General features: G+C 40.0%; 1 protein-coding gene across 2 annotated transcripts in view; it reads left to right on the top strand.

Moving 5' to 3' along the window:
- Positions 1 to 27,307, top strand: part of CDH8 (cadherin 8) — a 393,451-nt gene that overhangs the window by 228,845 nt on the left and 137,299 nt on the right. For both annotated transcript variants that reach the window (XM_061138647.1, XM_061138648.1), the window contains exons 5-7: positions 4,853 to 5,020; positions 8,498 to 8,685; positions 12,407 to 12,660. In XM_061138647.1, the coding sequence (XP_060994630.1) occupies positions 4,853 to 5,020; positions 8,498 to 8,685; positions 12,407 to 12,660 (610 nt within the window). The remainder of the gene's footprint in view (positions 1 to 4,852; positions 5,021 to 8,497; positions 8,686 to 12,406; positions 12,661 to 27,307) is intronic.

The following is a 27,307-nucleotide window of genomic DNA, read 5'->3' as shown; positions in this document are numbered from 1 at the left end:
CATCTTGCTGTATCTATGCACCTGGAATGATCTGCCTTTTGAATACGAATAGAAAAAATTAAGTAACATGTGTAGATATGACCTAACACAAGGAGAAAAGTAGGAGGACCAAGGACACTTGTGGTTTTCCTTCTCCTTGTGTCTTTATGGCCACAAAGTAGCAGGAGAAATGTTCCAGAAATTCTGTCTTGGATTTTCTAATGAGTTGCTGCTAGTCATAAGGTTGAGACTGGAGGCAGTAGGCTCAGGCAAAACAAAACCTGTTCATTACACTGTTTGTACTGAAGCCAATTAGGTGTGTGGCAGGCCCTAAGGACACTGGAGACACTCCCTGCTTACCTTAATGCATCAAGAAATCCGCTCCCAATGTCGTACAAGAAAAGAAGGTGTGAAAACTCCCAGGTGTGCGGCCTCCCAGATGGGTCATGGTAAGCAACTCACTTCACTGAATAGCTGTTCTCATGTTACAGATAAGGAAACAAACAACTGTCTCAAGGAGCAGTCCTTCGGATGGCAATTTGTAATTACACTGACGCACTCTTGGCCTGTAGATGTCTGTAAGAATGACATGGTGGAAACATGTTTGGCACTCAGCTAAAGGACAGTATCTTAACCATATTTGTTAGGGCCTGGTATGAGTAGGGTGATTCAGGAAAGTTGAATGAGGGAAGTAATGAGTAAAGTGGGGTCTGATTGAGAGCTATCAAGGGGTAGCGAGGCCCCCAAGGCCAGCAGAAGAAGTGCTAATATCATTCCTAGATGTGAAGGGTTGAGGGAAGGAAGCTGCTCGTGGACACTAGAGTTCTGCTCTAACAACATCCCAAGATAAGAACTGTAGATGCCCAAGCATGTGATTGAGGTACTGGGTGATCTAGAACCTCACCCTTCTCCAGTCTCATGTCTCCTTGGGAAATGTATGTTGGTGGAGTCCAACACGAAGCCAGCAAGTGTGTGCATCCACTCCATAGTGGTCACTCTCCCATGCCAAGAACAGGTGGACAGTGCTGGAGAGTGAATCTAGAAGAGTAGCTGGGGAATGTTCAGCATGCTAACCACTATCCAGAAAAGCTTTAAATAGATGTTGTTTGGTGTGTATATGTTAACCCCAATCTCCCAATTCATCCCCCTTCTTCCTCCCTGCTGTATCCATTCATTTGTTCTCTACATATATGTCTCCATTTCTGCTTCACATTCAGTTCAGTTCAATCGCTCAGTCGTGTCTGACTCTTTGAGACCCCGTGAATTGCAGCACTCCAGGCCTGCCTGTCCATCACCAACTCCTGGAGTTTACTCAAACTCATGTCCATCGAGTTGGTGATGCCATCCAGCCATCTCATCCTCTGTTGCCCCCTTCACCTCCTGCCCCCAATCCCTCCCAGCATCAGGGTCTTTTCCAATGAGTAACTCTTTGCATGAGGTGGCCAAAGTATTGGAGTTTCAGCTTCAGCATCAGTCCTTCCAATGAACACCCAGGACTGATCTCCTTCAGGATGGACTGGTTGGATCTCCTTGCAGTCCAAGGAACTCTCAAGAGTCTTCTTCAATACCACAGTTCAAAAGTATCAATTTTTCGGTGCTCAGCTTTCTTCACAGTCCAACTCTCCCATCCATACATGACCACTGGAAAAACCATAGCCTTGACTAGACGGACCTTTGTTGACAAAGTAATGTCTCTGCTTTTTAATATGCTATCTAGGTTGATCATAACTTTCCTTCCAAGGAGTAAGCGTCTTTTAATTTCATGGCTGCAATCACCATCTATACCTTTTTTCCTAGATTGCATATATATGGGCTAATATATGATGTTTGTTTTTTTCCTTCTGACTTCACTCTGTTTGACAGTCTCTGGGTCCAGACATGACTGACTCGTGAGGACCTAATGTGTAGCACAGGGAACTCTATTCAATGCTCTGTGATGACTTAATGGGAATGAAATCCCAAAGAGAGGAGATGTGCGTATGTGTGTAGCTGAGTCACTTTGTTGCACAGCAGAAACTAACACAACATTTTGAAACAATTATACTCCAATAAAAATTCATTAAAGGAATAAATTCTGATTAGGAAGCCAAAGGGTGACGGGAAACTACTGTGTGACAAGAACTTTCATGATTCATCTCTCATAGTCTTAGAATCCCCTTAATGGAAAGCTGATTGTTCCTTTTAACAGGACAGGTGATCCCAGGAGTTTACTAAATTTTTCATGGTCACAAAGCTAGTAAGTGTGAGGGTAATGTGAGAAACCGAACTTGCTTCACTTCAATAGGAGAGAGCATTTATAAGGGACCTCTAACTTGTCAATAGATGTGCGTCATAGATAGTATGAAGCTGTATACTTTGATGGTGGAGGACATCAACATTTCTGTAATAAGTGGAGACCCAGGGAACCCTTCTTGTCCCATTAAAACAAGGCCATCCATCATGATGCTTCACTCACATTCTGATGCAACTCAAAGACACTGACCTAGGTATGCTAATATCAACTGAGCATCAAAACTATTTTAATTCCAGGTGTCTGAGAGACATCACAGTTTCTTTAAAATTTATACTCCAATGATATATTTTTTTAAATGATGGGAATAATACACACCAATCTTCTGTCTCTGAGCGAGTTGTAAAAATTCTTTCACTGGAGTAACCTGAGAGGATTCATGTGTAGACCTCAGCCCATCAACTTCTTTGAAAAAAGTGGCTGTCTTCCTTGAGGAGTCATATTCCTTTTCTCTGATGAGTGGAAACTATACATCACATTCCAAAGTCCATTGGCTGGCTTTAATTCATGATGACCTTAAACTGTGATGGTACCTAAACTTTACAAGCTACAAGTTACTCCTGTAAATACCATGGGAGTAAAACCATTTTATAATCCTTCTTACTGGAATTGGGCCCAGACTCAGGATATTCTGAGTCATGAAAATATGCATCCATAGCAGAGTAGCCACATTGGCATCTTCTCATGTTAATGATAAGGTTTCCTTATTGTTGTTCTTACTGTCTTTTGCCTAGATGTTTATTTTCCCCTCAGGAATGCCTCACAGTGATCTAAATTGGAATGGTTGCTGTATTTCTAATTTTTCTCCTTTCAGTTTTTGTTTATAAACATAAGCATATGACCTATTGAATTATTAATATATTAAGATATGGTCAAGTCCTGAAACGAATTTTCATACTGAAGGTATCATTATGTTACTATCCATATTTCCAAATAGGCAGGGCTGTCCAGTTGAGTGCTCCCTAAATGGGAGACTCTGATATAAAGGTGGCTTCAAGGTCAAATAAAGTGCAGAAGAACTCACATCTTTTCTCAGAGCCTGCTCATTGCCTGAATGGATTAGATTTCCCTGGACACTCTCGTTCCTCAGCTGCTACTTGAATGATTCAGGGACTTGAACTTCTTGCAAACCTTTTAAGATAGATAATTTAATTAGAGCATATGAGTCCAGAAAAACAGAATTACAACTTTAGACATCCTTACCTTGAATTGAACATGTATGATATCCCTGAGGTTAGAAGTGAGAGGCAAATTGTCTTTAATTCAGAGATTTTTTTTTTTCCACTTGGTCCTGAGAGGTAACTGATTTATTCATCAGGAATATTCTGAGCTAGTCACAAACATTTTTATCATGGGCCTTTAGCAATATGGTGGCAGGGGATCTTATGACCGAGTTAAATAAAAGTGCAGGACACAGAAAAATAACAATATCCATTAACATGGGAATGCCTGTGTTACTCATTGTACATTAATTAATGGAGAATTATACAGCTGTGAGAAGCAATGAGTTGAGCCTCTAACCATTGACAAGATCTCAAAAATATCCATTGTGTGAAAAAAGAAAGCCTCAGAAAAATGACTATACTGTGATCACATTTGTGGTTAAATGTTCATATGTACATTTGCATATTTGTATGCATATATATGTGAAAATATACATATCAAAATGCTAGCAATGTTTATCTATGGAAAGAGGTATGAGGGTAGGGAGAAGGCAAAATACAGATTTTTCAAAATACCTTCAGGAGTACCTACACTGATCTTTGAATCTTTAACAAGAATATTAAATGACTAGTGAAATATACTGAGAAGCAGAAAGATAAAACTCTGAAAATAAATCAGAAAAAAACACTTCACATTTTAGAACTGATACTACATTATTTACATGATTTTGTGTTTACCCCCTTTTCTATTTTCTCTATCTTCCTATTTCTATAAAACATTTATTACTTTTACAATAGTCATGATGTAAGTAAACAATTAAAATATAAATGTAGTTGAACAATGCCTGGACTTAGACACTTGCCTATATTAATTCTGATTGGCATTTTATTCATCTGAGTTGATTCTCATAATACATTTATTTCTTTCATCTCTCTGATGTATTTGTGAGCCTTAGAATAATTTATCTTTGACCTCGGAGCCTTCCAGCTATTTGTGTATTTACTTCTCTTGTAGGGGAATTGGAGTCTATGATAAATTGAAGGATTCTTTCACTTCCAGGGTTTTCCTGGGTAGATGAAGCTATGTTATGATTTATACTTTAATTTGGTAGGCAAGAGTATGCCATTCAACTTACTTTCTAATGTACATTTTTATAAGTTCTTTTTTTATACATTGTAAAATGTACTTTTGCAAGTAATCCACTAATGTCTATGACTACAGTCTTTCTCAGTGTTGGCATCAGAGATGCACACCAGCTAAATGTCAAAAGAAAACAGAAAATTATCTGAGTGGGGATCTGATGTATATGCATGTGTTTCTGTATGTGTGCGTGAGTGTGTGCACATGTGTGTGTGTGATTCACACATTCAGTTTTGAAGGAGCTGTCTGAAAGTCATTCTCCCATCTTCTTCCCCTCAGCAATTATAAAAACTGCCCTTCCCAATATGGACAGAGAAGCCAAGGAGGAGTACCTGGTCGTCATCCAAGCCAAAGACATGGGGGGACACTCGGGGGGCCTGTCTGGCACCACAACGCTTACAGTGACCCTCACTGACGTGAACGACAACCCTCCAAAGTTTGCCCAGAGTAAGTGAGTTCCCCGCGCTGCGTGAGCATCTCTCTATGATGTTTTCATTTGAATCAATAGTCTAATTTTCAGTGATTTGAAAAACTGATAGCAATCAGTGAGTGCCTGTGATGTGCAAGGTAGAGTAAATCCACGTATATAGGAAACTACCCACGCTCCTATCATTTGGGTACTAGATGTATCCTCACTTTACAGATTTCAAAGCATGTATAAGAACATTTTTGAATATTAAACATAAAGTAAATATCACAGCTGAGTATTAGAACCAGCAAGCCTGGCTGCAAAGATTTGTGCTTATTTCTCTAGTCCAGGGTATGTCCCGTGAAGAAAAGTGGAGAGAATGATTGAAACGCACCTCAGGTATTGCTCTATTAATAGTCCCACTTGTTCTATAAAAGAAAATAAATCTCTAGAGCCTGAGGTGGAGAAGGCAGATATACAGTACACTTGCTGCAAAATATACACTCCTCCTTCCAGTGGCTGGCGGGACATCAATGTTCGCCGACTCTCCCCGTCCCTGTGAGAACTGTGCTCATCCCCCTAAACCTCTCAACAGCAATCGAGGCAGCCACCATCAGTGAATCAGGAAGGCGATCATTATTTGCCAACTTTTCTGTACTCTCACAGAAACCTTTCCTTTTGTGCATTTTGGCAAGGGATCTGCTATTAGAGAGATGATTGAGGAAGGGCTTTCTGACATGGGGAGTCTTCAATTGAGAGAAATGAATGATAAGTAGGAATTAGCTGGAACAAGGTGAAACCATGAAAAGGAGGATGGACATTGCAACTGGAGGAAATGGATGCCCAGAAGTCCTGTGAAGAAGGGTGTGTGGCCCTGAATGAGAACTGAAAAATCTCCACCACAGCCGGAGCACAGTCTGGAGAGCTAGGTTAGGCAGGGAGTCAGTCATCCTTGGATCTGTTGACCCTTTTAAGTACCATGATCTTTATCCTAATATCGCTAGGAAGTCATTAAAATATTGTAAGTTGTAGGTTGAATAATAGAATTTGATTTTAAGGAAATCAGAGAAAATGGAATCTGGCCTTCTTCCAGGGTCTTTTCCACACTGCAGCCAGGTAAGGGATGCTAGAAATCGTTCACATAAAAGGTGATGAAAGCCCTGGCAAGCAGGGTCGATCGTGTGGGAATGGAGAGAAGTGATAGATGTTTGAGGGCTAATGGTAACAGCAATCTAAGGGTAGGCTGCACTTTCAGTTGAGGATGCAACCCTCTTCCTGACACGAGAGATCAGCTGCCTGCTGGTGCTCTTTGCTGGGATAGGAAATACTTTAGGAAAACCACATTTTTGGAAGAGAGAGAGAAAAGCCAGAGGAGGGAGAAGGTGAGGGAGAGAGGGAGAGACAGAGACGGGGCGTGGAAATGACACATTTGAGGTGCTTTGGAAAAATTCTCTGCAAAAATGCCAAGGTAGAAAGAACAGGAAATACTGCATTTCATTAAGCATTTGAGAATTTCCACATCTGGCCATTCATAAATCAGACAACAATGCAACCCTTTTAAGCCGAAATGATGGAAATTAAAAACACTGTCTCTTGCATCTTTCCCCGAATTCTTTTATTCTCTTTTCAGTTGCCATTATAGTTAATACACCAGCATGCAACTCCTCTTTCTCAGAAAATTATTGTTTCAATTGAGCAGTAGCCTATGAGTTTCAAAAGTGTTTCCTCTCTTAGAAGTAATAATGATTAACTATGATCACACTGAAAGGGATGATGAGAGTAGGAAGAATAACAGTGGATAATGAAACGTTTCACTGGCTTGATTTCTCGAAGCTTCCTGGTGCAGGGCTCGCAGTAAGGTGAGGCCCCTTGCTGTCTTATTTACCTAATAAGCACACCTCGAGGAATCATCACAAGACCTTACCTGAAATATAAAGTTGGAAGGAAATGGAATCATTACTGATTATGGGGGAAGTGGGAGACTTGTGCTTGACATGATGGTTTTTGGTGCCTACCTTATGAAAAAACTGTTTTGTTCCCTAGTCCCATAATATTATGATTTTAAGAGGCATTTTTATTCCATCATTAGATAAAAGCATGCTACTGCCATTAGACAAATTTTCCCATCATATGAAGTTATCCTTTTATACTGGGTACAATGAGGCCTTAGTTTATCCAAGGGACTCAATGATTGAGTTCAAACTAGACTCAGGTAATGTTCTCTAGATTTAATTTTTCCTTTTGAGTTTATGGTCCATTGAATGTTTATTTCCCCTTGTTCTCGTTACATGGGGACTACAACTTCCTGCTTGTCTGGATTTGGATTCCCCAGAAACAGGCACTGAGACAGGAATTTGATTATAAGTGGTTTACCTTGGAGATGATCCCAAGAAAGGCCAGTTCGGAAGTGACAATGTGAGGAAGAGGAGGCTAGAGAGCCAATGCTGTGTATTCTCAAGCCAGCTTCCACTGGAGAAACTGGAGCTTCATCCCCTTGGGGATACCCTGGTGCCCTGTAAATACACAAAAGGAAAGGACAAGCTTAAGATTATCCTGCCAGAGAGGTGATGGAGCCAGGGATTTTATATAGTAAGTTGTGTGAGTCTCTGAGGGGTATTAATTTTCTGTGAGTTCTAGCCTGACAGGCAATGGGCATAATGGGTTCTGAAGGCCAAAGGAAACCCTCAGAAGTTGGCTGTTGGCTGCAGGACAAGAGTGACTGAAGTGGTAATGACCAGAGGTTAGGGCTTGGGGTACCAGCAGCCTCCCCTGCACCGATGAAAGCCAGTGGTACCTGTGCAACAGCCAAAGTGATCTGAATAAAAAAGGGACTGATATCACTAATTAGACACATTGTCCTGCCTCCCCCTAGGAGAAGGCATACACACTGTAATTGTATTTTTTGCCTAGAGAGTGTTGAAGGTAGGATTTTTGGTCTTCAGAGCAAGGAGGACTTTAGTAACAAGAAGAGTGTTTCATGTGTCTGAACAGCTTGCTGCAGGGCATAGCAGAAGCTTGGTAATTGGATTTTATCAGAAATGGTCTACAAGTCTGTAAATATAAAGGTAACTTCAAAAGTGACTTTCAGTGTGTTACACATTGCATCTATCTGTGCCGAAATTAGCTTAATATTTTATGTTGGGCAACAATGAACATCCCCAAGGGCAGCTGATGTGATTGTACAGCAAATGGGAAAGAGCATTCACACAGACTCACTAATATCCTGATATAACTCCGCTCCAAATATGTACTTGGTAAACATCTGGTTGAGTAAGTCCCATAACTCAGAAGAGTTTCAAAGAGAGATCACTGCTTTTTCTGGGAACTATTTGTCTCTGACTCATTTAAAAGGCTGTATGTCCCACAGGGAAAAGGGTGTTTTTGCCTTTCCCATCACTATATTGGTCACATCTGTACACAGGTACCTCGAACAAGAAAGGTGCCCAGTAAGTATTTGCTAAATGAATGAATGAATGGAACTGATGCAGTGCTCAGGGTGTCTCCTCTTTCCGAAGGTCTGTATCACTTCTCGGTACCAGAAGATGTGGTTCTTGGCACTGCCATAGGAAGGGTGAAGGCCAATGATCAGGATATCGGTGAAAATGCACAGTCGTCGTATGACATCATTGATGGAGACGGAACAGCACTCTTTGAGATCACTTCCGACACCCAGGCCCAGGATGGCATTATAAGACTGAGAAAGGTAAGCTCAGGAAGGTTTTGCTCATCTTCAAAATATTAATACCTCTTTGAAACGTGAACATTGAAGATGGCGGAGTTGGGTGCACTTCCTGATGTAACCTTAGAAGGGAAGGAGGTTTGCCTTCTTTAGCTATGAAAAAGTAAGAGTCCTGGAACCTCTTTGGTGGTCTCGTGGCTACGATTCCATGCTCCTAATGCAGGGAGCCCAGGTTAGATCCCTGGTCAGGAAACTAGATCCTACATGCCGCAACCCACACGCCATGTGCCACAACCAAGACCAGGCATAGTCAAATAAATGAATGATAAATAATGTTGGAAGAAATAAGAAGAAAAAGTAAGAGTCCTCTTCTCACATCTTATCTCTTGGCCCTACTTTATATTTCAGCTAAAGCTCAGTAAGCAGTGACCATGCTGGTGCTAGCCTGCCATCTCATCCATCATTTCTCTCCTGTCTGTGCTTCAGTGTTTTTCCATGAGATGCAGGAACTTGCTCAGTCCTTGTCCAGAGCCTCCAGCTATGTAGGAAAGTGAACACCGAAGGCAGCCTTCAAGCAATGAAGGACAAAGACTTGTGGACAGTTTCCTTGGAAGAAATTATCCTGAGGCAGTTGTCTGTGGCTCCTCAGAGGTTTTTCAGTTGGGGGTGGGGGGAATCCTCATTAGCCCACAGAGGTGGCAAATTCAATGCCTTTTCTATAGAACCCCTCTCCCCCCCCATTTCTGTGTTCCTGCTTCCTGGAATAGTTCTGAAACATGCATTGAAGGTTCCTAGGACTTCATGGCAGTCTCTGCTTTTAGGGAAACTCAAAGACAGACAAACTAGTCAGCCTGTTATTCTGGCTTGTTCTGGCCCTGAAAGGACAGGGCCCACCCCCCTAACATAAGATACTCCAAGTTGCAATCAAATGTCCAAGCAATGAGGTCAGTGAAGCTCAGCTTTGGTTTGTTCCTGACTCTGGGGCTGGACTTTGCAGGTGGTGTTAGTGGTAAATGTTAGTGTAAATGTTAGTGGTAAACCCGCCTGCCAATGTAGGAGATGTAAGAGACACGGGTTTGATCCCTGGGTTGGGAAGATCCCCTGGAGGAGGGCATGGCAACCCACTCCAGTATTCTTGCCTGGAGAATCCCATGGACAGAGGAGCCTCATGGACTACATTCATAGGGTCTCAAAGAGTCAGACAGGACTGAAGCGACTTAGCATGCATGCTATGGCTGATTCATATCAATGTATGACAAAACCCACTGAAAAAATAAATAAATAAATAAAGGGGAAAAAAAAATAAAACACTAGAAGAAAGTAAAAAAAAAAAAAAAAGAAAGAAATATCTCCATAAATAGTACAAAGAATATATGGCAATCTGTGATTGCCTTTGCTCACAACCATTTGTATGTGTGTATGTACATCTGGTAAATGTGAAAAATTCTGTACATTTTCCATATTTATTTCTCATGACAAGTTTATTAAAAAAAATGTGTAGAGCACAGTTCAGTATTTTATGGACATGGGTATTTGCAAAGGAAAATGCCCCTTTATCCTCATAATGAGTATTTTGCTCAACATTGTACTACATGTTTGTTGTGAAGTAGTAGAAACTAATTTTAAAACAGATTTGCTGATTCATCAATTGGAAGACATATGATCAGTCACACTGTCGGGAGCCAATAGCTCTGCCCTCTGTCTTGATCAGCAATATATTGCCAGGACTCTGAGCTTACTATCTGACTCTCTCTTATGTTACACAGGAATCTGCTCCCCGTGGTCCTGCTCTTGAAATCCCTCATTGGGGAGGTCTTGACAATGAGAACCTGGAATTTTCTGGATATACTCTAAAATACAAAATCAGTTTTGAGGAAAAAATTGGTTGCATATATTCTAACTCTGCTGAGCAATGCTTCGTTTTGACCCGGATGGAGCTCAGTAGTAAAAGTTGCAAAGTATTTAAAAACTCATGTTTGAAATAGAGTACAGTATAATTATACTTGAGTCAATTATTGAGTAACCCAGGGCCACATTTTCCTTGGTTAATGATTCCTAATGTCATTTTTATTGTTATTATTAACTGCTATTCTTTGTAACCATAAGGTGCTTTTATAAACTGAAGCAATTAGCTGTTTGCTGTATTTTTATTCACCACTATTCATACACTTGGAAACATATTCTACACATCTCAACACCGAGATACATGTGCATTTTACTCTGGAAAATGATGTAGGGAGTCATTTTCCCACAATGCATGGACCCTTTTTTTGGTCTGATAAAGTCCTAAGGACACCAAGATGTGTTCAGGTTGGGCTAAGAATTTAGCAGAGCATAATCTGCTATATTCAATGGCATTTGTAAAGAACTTGAAATTACATAATTGTTACAGTTGGGGCTGTTGGAAAATTGTGAAAATGCTGATGTTGAATTGTGTATTCATGGGTATATATACATATATATATGTGCTTAGAAATTTCAGAATAGACAGGATTGAGTATCTGCTTAATTAGAAAATATCTCTCAAGAAAAGTTCAGTCCAATTAGAAGAAAATCAAATGTAAAAATCAACACAAAATTTTGAGCTAAGAAAAAAATATATATATATTTAAGCTTTAGGAGAGTTCTGAAAGTTGGTAATGCGGGCTTGTGTTCAGGCTACTGCTTCTTTTTTTTTTTAAATTTGCATTGCAGATGTAAAGTTCAATTTCTTATAAGAAATTGCAATGCAAGCCTAAATTATCTTTTTGAACCTTGACAGAAATACATCCTTGACATCTGAAGTATTCTGCCTTGCTGAGAGAATTGGACAGCGAGGATTCTGACGCAGATGGGCTTTGGGTTGTTTAAGGGGACTGTGTTCTTTTACCTTCCTCTATTTACTTAGATCATTAAGTCTTTGGGGCTTTTAAGGCAGGAAGAATTAATAGGTCAGAAATATTTTCAGTAATGGTTCAATGAGGTAATTTCGCATTGCTTTTAAGTGGTTCGTGGCAGACATGGTAAGTCCTAGCTATCTATATATCTACCGGTCTCCCTCTTCCTTCCCTTAAATATAAACACAGGTAGATATGTATCTGCATACATCTTTATATGCCCACCGGCTTCACAGCATGGAACTCATAATAGAGACCTTCTAAGAATGCCCTAAAAGAGAATAAACTTCATTTTAGCCATGATCAGCAAAGCAGTGATGCTCTGGAAGTGAAATAAGAAAACACTCTTTGTTGGGATTAGTGCTAAATTGTGCTTTATAATGTCTCCATGGTCTAAACAATGATTATTTCTCGTTCTTTACATTTCACACACTGTTGCCGAAATGATAAAAATATTCTTCCCAGATAGAGATTGTGTTCGATGCTGCCTTATCTCCGACCAGCAGAGGCCCGATTAACTGACTGATTGGTATGCAGGTCACGCCATCACTAGTAAAATTTTATTATGACTCTGAAGTGAAATTTTGATGGCACTATTCATGACTGTGAATATTTTGTGAATTCCAAGTGAAATGAGCAAAACAAAACAGAACAGGAGGAGATTAGATTCACTGAGCTTGTATAATAAACAGATATCAATAAATGCCTGTGAAATTTACAGGTTGAATATGGGGGATAGGAGAGTGATCCCATTAAGACTCACAAATGGGCTTAAATGCACATAACGATCATCCATCAGTGTTACACACATTTGTTCTCGCGGCTGTGGTCATTAGTGAGAAACATTCATCTTTGTCATTTCTTAACAGCCTCTGGATTTTGAGACCAAAAAATCCTATACACTGAAGGTAGAGGCGGCCAATGTCCACGTTGACCCGCGTTTCAGCGGCAGGGGGCCCTTTAAAGACACGGCGACGGTCAAAATTGTCGTCGAAGATGCGGATGAGCCTCCCGTCTTCTCTTCACCGACTTACCTCCTGGAAGTGCATGAAAACGCTGCTCTCAACTCCGTGATTGGGCAGGTGACTGCTCGTGACCCCGACATCACCTCCAGTCCAATAAGGTATTTCTCTTTTAAAAGGAAGATTCACTACGTATGACGCGTGACAAGCAAATCAGTACAAAATGTAATTAAGTATGCAGTCTGTGTGGCTGCCTTTGAGACACGGCTCACATGGCCAGGGGATTTTGGTCAACATGCACCATGCTTGTGTCTATGGGTGTGTTGCACACACATGTGCTCACACACCTGGAAAGAGCTATATATAATGCTCAGAGCCAGAAATGCTGAGATGAAGAAAGCTGTTTGGCTTTCAGAGAGCACAGTGAAAAGGCCAGATCAACATGTATTTTGCAGTGAATTTGGGTGGATCCTTTATATTACATTGTTTTTGCTTGTTGTGCATTTTTTTCCTAGCATCAGAAAAGTATTGCTATTTTTTTTTCTTTCTCATTTGACAATCATATGGATTATGTATAAAAATTTAGAGGCATGAGGTCATTGTCTTGGAGTATTAAGAGACCCCCATCTTATTTCTGTATTTGGGTTTGAAATTATCTTTTTATCACTTGATGGGCATTTCTGATCAGTCAGCATATCCGCATGGGTGCCTTTTAGATAAAAACCTTTCTCTGCTATTTCAAAAGTACCCTTTGTTTATACTTTTCCTGCTCAAAAATTTTTCCAAGATGAGAAATATAACCCTTTATTAAGGTTTTTCTTCTTTTTTTAGAAATGAGGCTCAGTTCTGGGTTTTTTTTGTTGTTGTTGAACTGTGTACATCTTTTCTTTTGCCAGTCACCCAAATGACCGTGCAGATGCTCAAGCTAAATAGCTTTCTTCCGAAAGAACACTGAAAATCTATAACTTGTCCACTGGTCTCCAAGGGTGAAGTGTTGGTTAATGATGTGTTTGAGTGTGGATTTCAAATATTTTCTGAGAAATGTTTGTTGAAAAAGAGAGAGAAAACTAAATAGAAGAATAATTTTAAAGAAGTGTCTGGTTAATTTATGAGTTAGATGTCAGCTTATATGCAAGTCATTCAGTTTCTAAATTACGGGGACTTAGGGCAGATATTTTTCTAATTACTTTTTTCAGAGAAACTCTAGATAGACAAATGGCATTCTGAAAGCTATATTTATTCAATTCTTGTTCCTGTATTAAACTCCCAGTACTCTCGAGGGTGCTGAAACTCTGAGGCTGGAGGTAAAACACATCAGAGTAGTCAGTGCCCCAAATAATTTGTGTCTGGGCAAAAAATAATTCTTTTCGGATCCAGAAAAGTTGTTTTTAGCACAAGCCATTTTGAAATTCAGAATGAGAGTGTATCTCATAAGGATACCCAAAAAAAATGCTTCCTTCAAAAGAGCAACCTCTAAGAAGGTAAAACTCCATGTGGGGAATTGAGGAATGGTCAGTTGCCTATTCTCTGTTCTAAAGGAACTCAACATGCTGTAGGCACACAGAATCCTCCCTATTTGCTAAGAGAACTGTACCTCTAAAAGGGACAAGAAGTGGATACAAGGGAAGAAAGAATCTAGAAAAATAAGTTTACATGGATGTCCATTTTTTGACTAAACGGTGAAGTTGTGGCATCACTTTATGCTGCAATTCTAATATAAATAGAGGCAATGATACTTGTTGAGTAAATGAATCCGCCCCGTTTTCAGCTGTTACCCCTTTTCTTCTGAAGGAACACAGAACAGGGCAGTTACCACTTCCTTCACATCTTTAAGCATAAGAGGCAGAATAATGACAAGGGTAAACAAGATTGAACCAACCGGGAGACCCGCCATGGGCCAGCTTAGCACTTGGTCGGTCAAGATTTCTGCTCCTGTCAGCAAAGACCCCATAGGGGGCCAGGAGCAAGCCGAGCTGAGGACCCTCGGGGAAAGTGGGGGTTCAGATATCAGGGGAGTCCCGGGTACACCCCAGACATGCAATCTGTAGTACCAGCAGGAACAAACTTCCTGTGTGAGACATGTTCTTCATCAGCTAGAGATGCAGTTTGAGGAACTTTTGGTACTGAAGTGATACTAACCTCAAATGGACAGAAATGGTAAAAATCTAGGTTCAGAGCTCCCCAAGTTTTTAATCTATCTTTTTACTTATGTAAAATGGATATTTTTATAATCATTCCAGTTCACAGGGACTCCAGTGACTATTATCATTGTAACAATCATTGATTGTTACAGCTTTGCTATTGTTTTTTATTACTGTCACTGGCATAAAAGGCAGGTGTATAAGAAGTTTGAGGCTGCTTAGCAACAACTGCCCAATTTGGAAGAATTTCATTTCCAGGCAAACTAAAGGGGGCTTGGGGCCGTGTTCCCAGGAAGAGATGGACAGATGAAGCGCCATTTGATGACACAGGCATATCTGTAGCTCTGGTAGATGGCAGGCAAGTGCTATTAATAGTTCCCTTGGCATATGTGCCTGTGTATGTGCAAATTCACTTCAGTCACGTCCAACTCTTTGCGATCCCGTGGACCGTACCCACCAGGCTCCTCTGCCCATGGGATTCTTTAGGCAAGAATACTGGAGTGGGTTGCCATTTCCTTCTCCAGAGGATCTTCCCAACCAAGGGATTGGACTCGCATCTCTTAAATCTCCTGCATTGGTAGGCGGGTTCTTTAATACTATCGCCACCTGGGAAGCCTAGATGGCATATATGGCCCCTCCCAAAGAAGGGGTAAGCAGTATTTCAAGTCATTTCCAGCAGGGCTTTAATGCATTATTCAGAAAGATTGCCCCACATGGTTCTGATTGGCAGTGTGTTGGCTCCATGGGATAAGAATGTAAGAATCATCAATGGTATTTCTTCAGTATCTGTTCTGCATTTTTGCAGTTATCCCCCCTCCCACCCTAGTCCCCCAGTTGGGTTGTGGAGAGCAGCTTTCCTCTTTCTATGCACAATTGGTTAATTTGTGTAGAAAATTAAATTTCCTGACTAGCCAGAGCAGTGCAGAGTTCCTTATAAGTCTAGCAGACAGATTTAGAGCCGTTTAACCTTTTAAAACAGGACTAGAGGACACAGATATTCAGGGAATTATCAAGTAACAAATAGTAAAGCATGATTGTCTCTTTAGGACTGTTGTATTTTATATACTAATAAGACTGTATCCATCTTTTCAGGGAACGTTTACTTTGCTATCCAGCAAGAAATAGGCATTTATCGGTGACATCTTCCATGTTAAAACATGTAGTCATTAATTGGCTGGTCAACTTCCTCTATGACTCAGCTTCATTTGAGAGCCCACTGTCAGGCTAAAAGTATCAATGTATTTAAAAATTCTTATAACTAAACATGTATCTATGTGTATAAACATATCTGTGTCTATATCTGTTTGTATAATCGCAGTGCAAACAAACAGTGATATAAAGACGAAACACAAAGGCAAAGTGACAAAAAAAGGCAAAATCCCCCTTCCAGGAACATTAATTAAGCATGTGCTACCCTCTTCATTAGCATATGCCTTTCAGTAGTATAGAATATAGTTGTGTAAATTATTTAAAAGATGCCATGTCTTGAAACTACAACAGACTGTTTCAAACCCTGTCACTACTACTTCCCAGACAGACAGCTGGTCTCTGAAATTCTCTTTGAGACTCAGCTGCTTCTTTGGTATTCTGGGATAATATCATCTTCCTCAGACAATTACTGAAATAATGAAGTTGTTAAATAAAATAAGTGGAGTTATTAGGACTACCCACTAATAAAGCCACCATAAATTTCATATCTTAAATGCAAAATAAAAGCCTAGTACTCATTTGAGCAGAGATTCTTCTACTAAAGGTTGCTGACTGTGCAGGATTATCTTTTTCTTTTCACGTATCAGTTGCATGCTAAATAGTCTAATTAACCTCATTTAGTCTAATTTGCCTTTGCTACTGTGGTGAGTATTGCTACTAGTGAGTGCTTGATGTGTGGCAGGGATGTGCTACACGAGTTCATTTGATTCTTTACCACCTCTGTGAGATAATGTGTATACTCATTTAACAGATGAGGAAGCTGAGGATAAAAAGACGGTCTTGCCCATTGTCACACAAATAGTCAAGGATGGAACTGTGGTGCATGGCCATTTTTTTGTCTTTCTTTCTGACAATGCAATGCCTGTTTTCTATCCTTTGTCACACTCCCTTTCTTTTCTTGTGATTTCTGTGACACTAACTGTGTCTTGACATGTTGGAATGACTTAGCAGGACCAATATTTTCTACAAATCTTTTTTATTTGTTTATTCTAGTAAGTTTCAGGTATACAGAATTATAGTTAGACTATAGTGTTTATAGTATAAGTGTTATACTATGGTATGTACTATGATGTTATGTTATAGTACAGATGTTTGTAGTATAAACATCGGTATACACTACAGAGTTTTCACCACCAAAGCCTTGTCACCATCTATCACCATACAGCTCACCACCCTCACCCATTTCACCACCTCCAAAATCCTCTTCCTTTCTGGTAGCTACTCTTCTCTATGAGTGTGTTTCTGTTTTATTTTGTTTTAGATGGCACATATAAATAAGATTATATGATATTTTTTTCTTTCTATGACTTACTTTACTTAATACCTTCAGGATCCATCCATGTTTTCACAAATGGTAGGATTTTATTCTTTTTCCATGACTGAATAGTATTCCACTGGTGTGTGTGTGTGTGTGTGTGTGTGTGTGTGTGTGTGTGATCTTCTTTATCCATTCATTCATGGATGGACACTTAGATTGTTTCCATATCTTGGCTATTATAAACAAGGCTGCTCTGAATTAGAGGATCAATTTAATTGAAATACAAAAACCATTCATTTCCTAACTGGTTTCAGTCAATTCAGGATACACACCAAGAAAAAGGAGAGTATACCAGGTCTGTGGAATTAACCAGAGTGTGGGTGGAGTGTTTCTTGCTCCTTAGTCTAGCCCATTTGTGTGGGTCTGTTACTATCAGCTGTGAACCAAATTAAAATTAGGGAGCTAACAGGAGAAACAATAGTTATTTGATGAATCAGGCATTGTGTTAAGTTTCTGTTATGTATCATTTCACTTAATTCTCACAAAAGACACCTGTGAAGTACTCAGTATGATTCCAGTTTTATGAGGGAGGAAACTGAGGATGTTTCCTATGCATGGTGATATAGCAGGAGGTGTGAGGGCTAGGGTTAAATCCAGATTTCTTCTTACCATTGACCACTATGTCTGCACGTGCTTTGCTAGGGCCTGGCATTTTGCATGAAGTGTAGGATGATGACAGCTAATGTTTACTGTTTCCTTTGTGACAGACACTCTGAAATGTTGTTAGAGGCAGCAAGTTATTTATACTTAAGGCAAACTTCCTAGCACAATTGCTTAGTTGTTGTCATGTCCAACTGTTTTGTGGCTCCATGGACTGTAGACTGCCAGGCTCCTCTGTCCGTGGGATTTTCCAAGCAAGAAAACTGGAGTGGGTTGCCATTTCCTCCTCCAGGGGATCTTCCAGACCCAGGGATCAAACTCAGGTCTCCTGCATAGGCAGATGGATTCTTTACTGCCGAACCACCGGGGAAGCCCCTACTAGCACAGAGTAGGTGTTAATTAAAGGTCAGTGCTTTCATGTAAACCTGCTATGGCTCATTTTTTTTTTCCACCCAATAATCATGTCAAGTGTGTATTTATTGTCACCATGGCGTTGAGATGGCATGTGACTGTTTTCCTTTGAGATGGCTGCTTCCTACTTTTCTTTCAAAGCATTTCCCATACGTCTACATGAGCTGCTTAAGTTAAAAGTGGGAATGATGGCTGTTCAGCAGTCAAAGTGGGTTTGACACATAACCATGGTGGCCACAGCGCTCTGTTGTCATAATTCCTCTCTTGAATGTAAGTGCCCACTCAACACAAGACTCTGCTTTTTTTCTTCCTACTTGTATTCTGGCATTTTCACAATTCACCTCAGACACCAGGCTTGCTGTTAATGAGCTCTTTTCCTGAAAGCACTTCTGGTAGTCCTGATAGCCAATGGTGCTACAGTGGAAATATTTCATAGGGAACCTGGTAATTGTATGGTGAATAAACTGTGCATCGATTGACTCTCTCTTCAATCTTGCAATAATTCCCAAGAGACCTTGTCTTTTTTTTTGCTGTTGTTTTTATTTTTTTTTTAATTTTTATTATTATTATTTTTTTTTCCAGTGGGTTTTGTCATACATTGATATGAATCAGCCATGGATTTACATGTATTCCCAATCCCGATCCCCCCTCCCACCTCCCTCTCCACCCGATTCCTCTGGGTCTTCCCAGTGCACCAGGCCGGAGCACTTGTCTCGTGCATCCCACCTGGGCTAGTGATCTGTTTCACCATAGATAGTATACATGCTGTTCTTTTGAAATATCCCACCCTCACATTCTCCCACAAAGTTCAAAAGTCTGTTCTGTATTTCTGTGTCTCTTTTTCTGTTCTGCATATAGGGTTATCGTTATCACCTTTCTAAATTCCATATACATGTGTCAGTATGCTGTAATGTTCTTTATCTTTCTGGCTTACTTCACTCTGTATAATGGGCTCCAGCTTCATCCATCTCATTAGGACTGGTTCAAATGAATTCTTTTTAACGGCTGAGTAATATTCCATGGTGTATATGTACCACAGCTTCCTTATCCATTCATCTGCTGATGGGCATCTAGGTTGCTTCCATGTCCTGGCTATTATAAACAGTGCTGCGATGAACATTGGGGTACACGTGTCTCTTTCAGATCTGGTTTCCTCAGTGTGTATGCCCAGAAGTGGGATTGCTGTTGTTTTTAATCGTGATAAGAACACTTTACATGAACTCTGTCTTTTTAACAGATTTTTAAGGGTACAATACAGTATTGTTAACTATAGCCACAGCGTTGGTGCAGAATGTAACTGATACTCTATAGCAACTTCTCATTCCTCCCTTCTCCGAGGCCAGCCGGGCAACCACCATTCTATGCATCTATGACTCTGACTGTTCGAAGTGCCTAATATAAGTGAAAGTTGTTCAGTCGTGTCCAACTCTTTGCAACTCCATGGACTATACAGTCCATGGAATTCTCCAGGCTAGAATACTGGAGTGGATAAGCTGTTCCCTTCTCCAGCAGATCTTCCCGACCCAGGAATTGAACCAGGGTCTCCTGCCTTGCAGGTGGATTCTTTACCAATTGAGCCATCAGGGAAGCAAGAGCCCAGGTGGATTATAAGTGGAATCGTGCTATATTCCCCTTTGGTGACTGGTTTCTTTTACTGAGCACAATGTCCTCCAGGCTCATCTTTGTTGCTGCACATTACAGAATTTTCTTCTTTTTGAGGCTAAACAATATTCCATTCTGTCTATATACTACATTTTCTTTACCCATTCATCTGCTGATGGACATTGTTTCCACATCTTAGCTATTGTGAATAACGCTACAGTGAACGTGGGGGTGCTAATATGATTTCAGTTCTTTTGAATAAATGCCCAGAAGTGAGACTGCTGAATCATATGGTCGTTCTATTTTAATTTTTTAGGAACTTCCATATTGTTTTCCATCGCTGCTGCACTACTCTGCTTCCCTACGAACAGTGTACAAGGGTCTAGTATCATACAAGGAGTCTTTTAAAAGCAGTGAAAGCTTGGTCATTTAGTTCCTGCTCGCTTTTAGCCAATTAAAATTTGAATGTTTCCCATTTCAAAAGTTCCACCTTATCCAAGTCATTTCCCCCCACCCTGAAAAATCACTGTACTGCTAATTCAGCTAACAGTGATTAACACTAATAAGGCATGTATTCATTTAGTCACATGGTCACCCATTCATTCACATTACTAGATATATACATATATGTATGCATATATATAACATTTATGATATATATATACATGTAAGTCACATATGGTATGGGACACACATATCTATGTCTATGGTTTAGATATAGATATACAGAAACACATGGTTTCTTAAGGGACTTCTATAGAGACAGAGCCTCTGCCCTCATGGACATTGTTCTATAGTAAGGAAATGAGTTACACAGCTGTGTTAAATTCAAGTCTTTCACAATTATCTAACCTTTAATGCGATCTGAAAATGATAAGCAAAACTAGATTATTTTTAGGCTCACATAGAAGAAGAGGTTTCATAGTTTCCTAAGGAATTGCAATAGAAGGAACCACAGATACTCAATGATGCTAAAGTGGAAATATCTCACACTCTAGAGAACCTAGTATTAATCTAGAGAGTGAACTGTGTGTATATTGTCTCTCTTTTTTTGTTCTGTACCTTCCTCCCTCCCTCTTCTTTCTCTCTTACCATAAAGAGGAGCTTTGGGTAGAAAAAGGCTCCTTTTCCCCCTTAAAGGAATAATAAGTAATGTGTGATGCAGTGACTTTAGAATTCTGGGACTAGCAGAACTCAGATAATATTATTTATTAAAGCAGTTAGAGCAACCAGTGGAGCAATTAGAGCCCAAAAGCTGAAAACTTGTAGATGGAATTTTTTGATACTCGAAGTGCATGCGAGAAAATGTTAAAATGGTTTCTTTAGGCATAATAACAAAAGCTAGAATGAAATTAAACAGTGAGAAAGAAACAGTTGGAGTTCAGTGAAATATAATAACTGATTCATAACTAAGGGGTTTATTTCATTATTAGTGACTCTAAATAGCATCTTCACTTGCAGTTGGTTCAAAATTGCATCTTCCTGTAAATTTGCCATACAGAGGCTGCAAACCAGTGTTTAGCAAAACATTTCTTTATAATTTAAAGTGCATTTATGCCTGTTAAATTTGAAAAATAGATATATACCACTTTTCTCCAAGAGCAGCATCTCCCTAGCTGTGCTCTAAGGAGCATCACTAGGACTAAAGACAGTGTGACCAGATCGATGTCAACTCCAGTTTCTTTGCACTAGGATTTCATAGATAAGTTAATTGGCACAGGTGCCTTGCACTCTTTAAGAAGAGATTTAATCTTTGAACTTTCTGTAGAGAATCAAGCATCTGAGGTAAAGGACACTCAGGCTTCTGTGCTGGTCCGAGCTCTAGATTCTAATCCATCCAGCACTGTAACTATCATGACACTTATTCCTATTTCTTAAGAGAATACATGTCTATATGTTATTATAATATATAAATTTGTGCCCTTGCCTTTCCATAGACCCTTCTTAAGGTGGGTGGGGGGATGTTCCATGAGTAAATAGTTTAAACTTTACTACATGAGGCCAGAAGTCAGTCAACTATAGCCTGTGTCCCTAATCTGGCTCCCCACTGTTTTTTTTTTTTAAGTTTTATTGGAATGCAGCCACGCTTTCTTTTATGCCCGAGAACTGCAGTGGAGTCACTGTAACAGAGACAGTATGACCTGCAAAGCCTAAGATATTTACTTTACAAAAGAGTTTGTCATCTCCTGTGGTATACTGGTAAGAGCTTGGGCTTTCCATCAGTAATTTTAATAGTTGATTCTCACATAATTTCTGGATCTTATTCTGTCTAGAAAACTCCATAGAGAGAGGATTAAAAAACATACTTTAAAAAAAAAACAAAACTGTTGTAGTCAAAGAAATTCTTTGTATTAGAATCCAGTTGTCTATGATGGAGTTGACATCCTCCGTGCTTGCCTTAGAACCCTCCGGAGGTTAGTTCTATGGGGCCCCTGACAGTGTGAGCTTACTTTGAATCTCCTGGACAAAATTGGCTTCATGTAGCATAGCAGCAGCAGCAGCATTGCTTTTGGAGAAATCACCATGACTACCATGCCTGTGTGCTCAGTCGCTTCAGTCGAGTCCGACTCTGCAACCCATGGACCGTAGCCCACCAGGCTCCTCTGTCCATGCGATTCTCCAGGCAAGAATACTGGGGTGGGTTGCCATGCCCTTCTCCAGGGGATCTTCCCGACCCAGGAACGGAACCCTCATCTCCTGCATGGCAGGCAAATTCTTTACTGCTGAGTCACTGGGGAAGCCAATAACTATCATACAGACTGTGAAAGCGCATCATGAAAAAGACCTGGATGCTTCCTCGCTTGGAGTGGGGAATATATTTGTTTCTTGCATGAATTTCTCATAATACCTGATTTTTCTACCTGCCCCTTCCATTCTCTAGACCTCAGTGATGATTACAATACAGTGGTTTTTAGAACCGAGGCTGATGATTGTCTTAACCAAATTAGTCTCTGCATTTCAGTGTCTTGGCAAAACCTCTGATCCCAGCAGCACTTCTCTCTCTCTCTGAAAACATGAGGTGACATGAAATAGAAATTCACTTGGAATAGATTTGCTGGCGCATGTTTGACAAACTCTAACAGGTATTCTCCAATACGAGAGCAGATATTTAACGAGTCATACTGGAAGGATCTTGTGGATCTTTAGTCATGCCTGTTTAGAGGCTTAGTACAGTGCCCTTCACAGGTATCTCATTTATCTTATATTACATGAACTCTGTGAATTACCCATATTCTTATTCCCATATTCCCATTAAAAACATGGGTTACAGGTTGTTTTCCCTGGAAGTAGATGGCATTTGACGTACAAGCTGTTTGTCTGAGAGCAGCACCTGTGACCGGGAGGGGATAGAAACAGGCGGGCAGGGGGCGCGTTAACCTGCAGTGCAGGCCTGGCAAAGCCTTGACCTCATCCGGTGGGACATGTATCGATCATCAGAGGAGTCCTATGTCCTGCCAAATTGGTAGTGTCTTTATCCCTCTGCTGGCTTAATCTCCAGGTAACATCGGACAATCTCTGAAAATGAGGCAGATTCTAAGGAGCTGATATTTAGAGGGTTTCCCCTGACTGTTCCTCCTACGGCTCTGGTGTCCTTCCTTAAAGGGGCACCTGCCCTGCATCTTCACATCCACTCAGGACAAGTGTAGGGAATGTCTTTACTGATGGAGTGATTTGACTAACTTCACCCTGCTAGCCGTCTAGCTCCAAAGTCACATGCAACCACCACACTATGGTGTGGTGGCAAATATAGATCTGTTCTACATTTTGAGATGCAGGCTCTAAAGCAGCAAATTGATTTAGCTGAACTGTTTCCAGCATGGTACAGTAAACCTAACTAATAAGAATAATAAAAAAAATCAAGCTTCAAATATGAATAAACTATTTTAAAACAAGTGATCTAGGGTGCTTTAAAAAAGCATAAGAAGTTTGAAAGAGGGGAGAAATTGGGGAAAGTGCTTATCTGGGGTTTAAAATGTTTTTATTTTTTTCTGATTGGTGAAGTCTCTGTACCCTCTAGGGAACAAAACTTGATAATAACATTTATATTCTGAAAGAAACAAAGCTGCTTGTATAGGCTGAGCTGTGTTATCTAACATTATTATACTCATAAGGCAAAATAAATCCCCTATTTTGCATCCCAGCAAAGGGAGATTGACACTCTTATCTGATGTTCAAATATTTATGGGAGTCATTTCAACAAAGCCTTTAGTTTTCCTTATATTTCTACATTCTGATTTGACACAATGTATTATACAACCTTGCTTTTGATAAAGGACAATCAGATTTGACTTAGTGTTGCAGAGGAAAACATAATATTGCATATTTAATAAGAGAACGTGTTAAAAGACGGAGAAATGCCATTTCCATCCATCTATCAGATGTTTATTAGTTCGTGTTAAAAGACGGAGAAATGCCATTTCCATCCATCTATCAGATGTTTATTAGTTCTCTTCTGTGTGTTTGAAGTCAGTTTGTTGGCAAGTGGAATAGGCTTAGCTGAAATACCTATAAATGGGCCTCACAGTACAAGTCAAGTTTGGGATAGTCAACTGAGGTATGTATGAATAGCTTCATGGTAAATGAAAATAAAGTTTACGGAAGTCCTTAAGAAGGTTCAGAGTTATGAAAGATGTATTGAATGGTGCAAAGGACAGCACAAGATCTAAATGTCCTTTAAAACCAAGGATATGAAACTGCAGAACAGATGTGGGAAGGGAGCAGAGCCCACGGGATGGCTGAGTTGGAGGATGGGATCTACGCTGGAGAAAGAGGAAACATGTTTGGAGCATGTTTATTAAACATCAAGTACGTGCTATTAGGCTTTGCACTTGCATGAAGGTATAAGACTAGATTAGACCATGTGGTCAGGCAGTGTGTTTAGGGATGAACATTTTTGGTAAAAAAAACTTTTGACCTCCTAGAAAGATGTTATCTGGCTGAATATAGGAATGGTGTGCTTATGTTATTTTTGTTGTGATAGCAAGTAAACAAGCTATTTCAGTCTAAATGCACTTCCATTTCTTAAAGAGTTAATAGGATGCATCTTTTTAAGTTGTTTTTCTTTTAATGTGGACCATTTTTAAAGTCTTTATTGAGCCTGTTGCAACTTTGCTTCTCTTTTGTTTTGGTTGTTTGGCCTTGAGTCATGTGGGATCTCATTTCCGAGATCAGGGATCGAACCTGCACCCCCTGCATTGGAAGGTCAAGTCTTAACCACGGGACCACCAGGGAAGTCCCAACCGGCTACATCTTGTTCACCTCTTACTTCCTAGCACTTACCATAAGACCTTAGCACTTACTGAGTCTGAATGTCCAATTAAAACTTTTAAGTGTATATAAATAACTTTAGGAAACTTTCAAAAAACCTACTTTTATATGCACTACTCTTATTTCTTGGGTGTACAGTGTTTTCCATAAATACATATTTTTCTATATAATTAATGGTTCTGACAAAAATTGGACAAACGTAAAATCAAATACCACCATTCTGACAGCTATTCAACACTGACTAATAATTGATTAAGTGTCAGATACTATGGTCAGGAGATTACACTTATTATCTCACTAAGTTTGTGGCTGGGTAAAAATGTGTATTACCCTCATTTTATGCCTTGAAGCATTGAGAGTCATAACAATTTATGTAGGCTACATAAGTAAAAGGAGGATTAACTAAGAAATTAATATACAGGGCTTAGCAGACAGGCCAAAAATTAGGAAGGCCATGATAAATACGTGATAAATACATGAAATATATTATTAAATCTCAATGCTGGGTATGGTCTCATGGTCCATAGAGCTACACACTGATGTATTCCCATCTCACACCATCTCTTCCTTATTGTCCATGTAGCATTCATCAACTTTGCATATTCTTTCTTATAGGGAAAAGTCATTATTTGCCTGACTGACAGCCCCAAGCAAGTAACTAAGTGAGTTAAAAGCTACTCTTCACTGCTAACTGTCCCCTGTCAGCCCTGGGTCATTGTGAGCCTCTTGAGATTTATGGGAGTTGTTGGGATACCTATGACCTGAGGGTTAACAGTGAGAATCAAGGTTATCATAGGTGTAAAAGATTTTATCCTCACAACTCCTAATCTCCCATCATAAAAAGACACACCAGAGGGAAGTATCAGATACCTGCTATAAGCTACAGATACCATTTCTGGAAAGATTTAATTACATTTTGCTAGTCTTTTTTATTTATTTATTTTTAATGTAATGTCCTTTTTCAATTGACTGCTTTTAGGGTTTCACTCTTTTTTTTTTTGGTTAATTTGTGTATTTAATTCTTTTTGGTTGTGCTGGGTCTTCATTGCTATGTTCAGGTTTTTTTCTAGTTGCTGCAAGTGGGACTCTGTCGGGGTGCATGGGCTCCTCTTGTTTCAGAGTGCAGGCTGTAGGCACAGGGCTTCAGTAGCGGTGACTCTGAGGTCCTAGCATGCTTGGGTTTCAGTAGTCATGGCCCATGGTCTTCCCAGACCAAGGACGGTACCCGCGTCCCCTGCATTCACAGGCAGATTACTATCCACTGTATCACTGGGGAAGTCCATATTTTGCTCATCTTTATGTGAACTGTTTGACCAGTTTGGTGTATCTTGTGATTAACTAGATAAATATGGCTAAAAGGAGATGAAAGATAGAGAATTATCTAATTCAAAAGCAATGTAGATTAAGAGAAAAGTGTTATGAGTCTTCCACAAGGCTGTTGCTTCAAAATTCCTTAATGTCCTTTACTTCCTGTATCCAAATAATCACCATGTCCTGTTTATTTTAGTTACTAAGCTCAAACACCATCATATTTGCCCCCCCCCCCCCTTTTTTTTTTGGCTGCACCGTGCCTTGCAGGCATCTTAGTTCCCCACCCCAGAATAGAACCGGGCCCCTGCAGAAGCAGATTCTTAGCCTCTGGACCGCCAGGGGGCCCCAAACACTGCCCTCTTTAAGGTGAGTAGTTATAGCAGCCCCGGTTGCTTTTTCCTGCCCTTTGATACCCACACGGCTGCCCCAGTGATCTCTAACTCAGCTTAGATCTGTGCTGATATGGTAGCCACTAGCCACATGTGGCTCTTTGATGTAAATAAAATGAATTTAAATTAAATATAACCACGATTTCAATTTCTCAGTCACACTAGCTAGATTTCAAGGGGTACATAGCCACAGAAAGCTAGTGCTCAGCATCTTGGACAAAGCACATTTGTACAATCCAGAAAGTTCTGTGGGATCCAGCTGTGGTTTAGATCATGTCATTCTCCTCCTGTATTTTGTTCAAGTGGCTCCCCATTTCCTGCAAGTGAAAAAACTTAATTCTTCAACATGGTTTCCAAGGTCCTTCCTGATGCCCTCCCCCGCACTGAATCCTGAATTTTAACAATGCTGTCATTTGTTACAGTCTTTGAAAATACTGAACATCTTCCTAACTCTGACCTTTCATATTCGCTGTTTCTTTTGATAGGAGTATTTTAGTAATATTTTATACATCTCATCCCTTTTCTTTTTCATGAATACATCACTGTAAGCTGTAAAAAT

Source organism: Dama dama, chromosome 4 (genome assembly GCF_033118175.1).
Source record: "Dama dama isolate Ldn47 chromosome 4, ASM3311817v1, whole genome shotgun sequence".
NCBI classification, from domain to species: domain Eukaryota; kingdom Metazoa; phylum Chordata; class Mammalia; order Artiodactyla; family Cervidae; genus Dama; species Dama dama.
The sequence above is the reverse complement of the archived record's forward strand: the minus strand, read 5'-3'. Positions and strand labels throughout refer to the sequence as shown.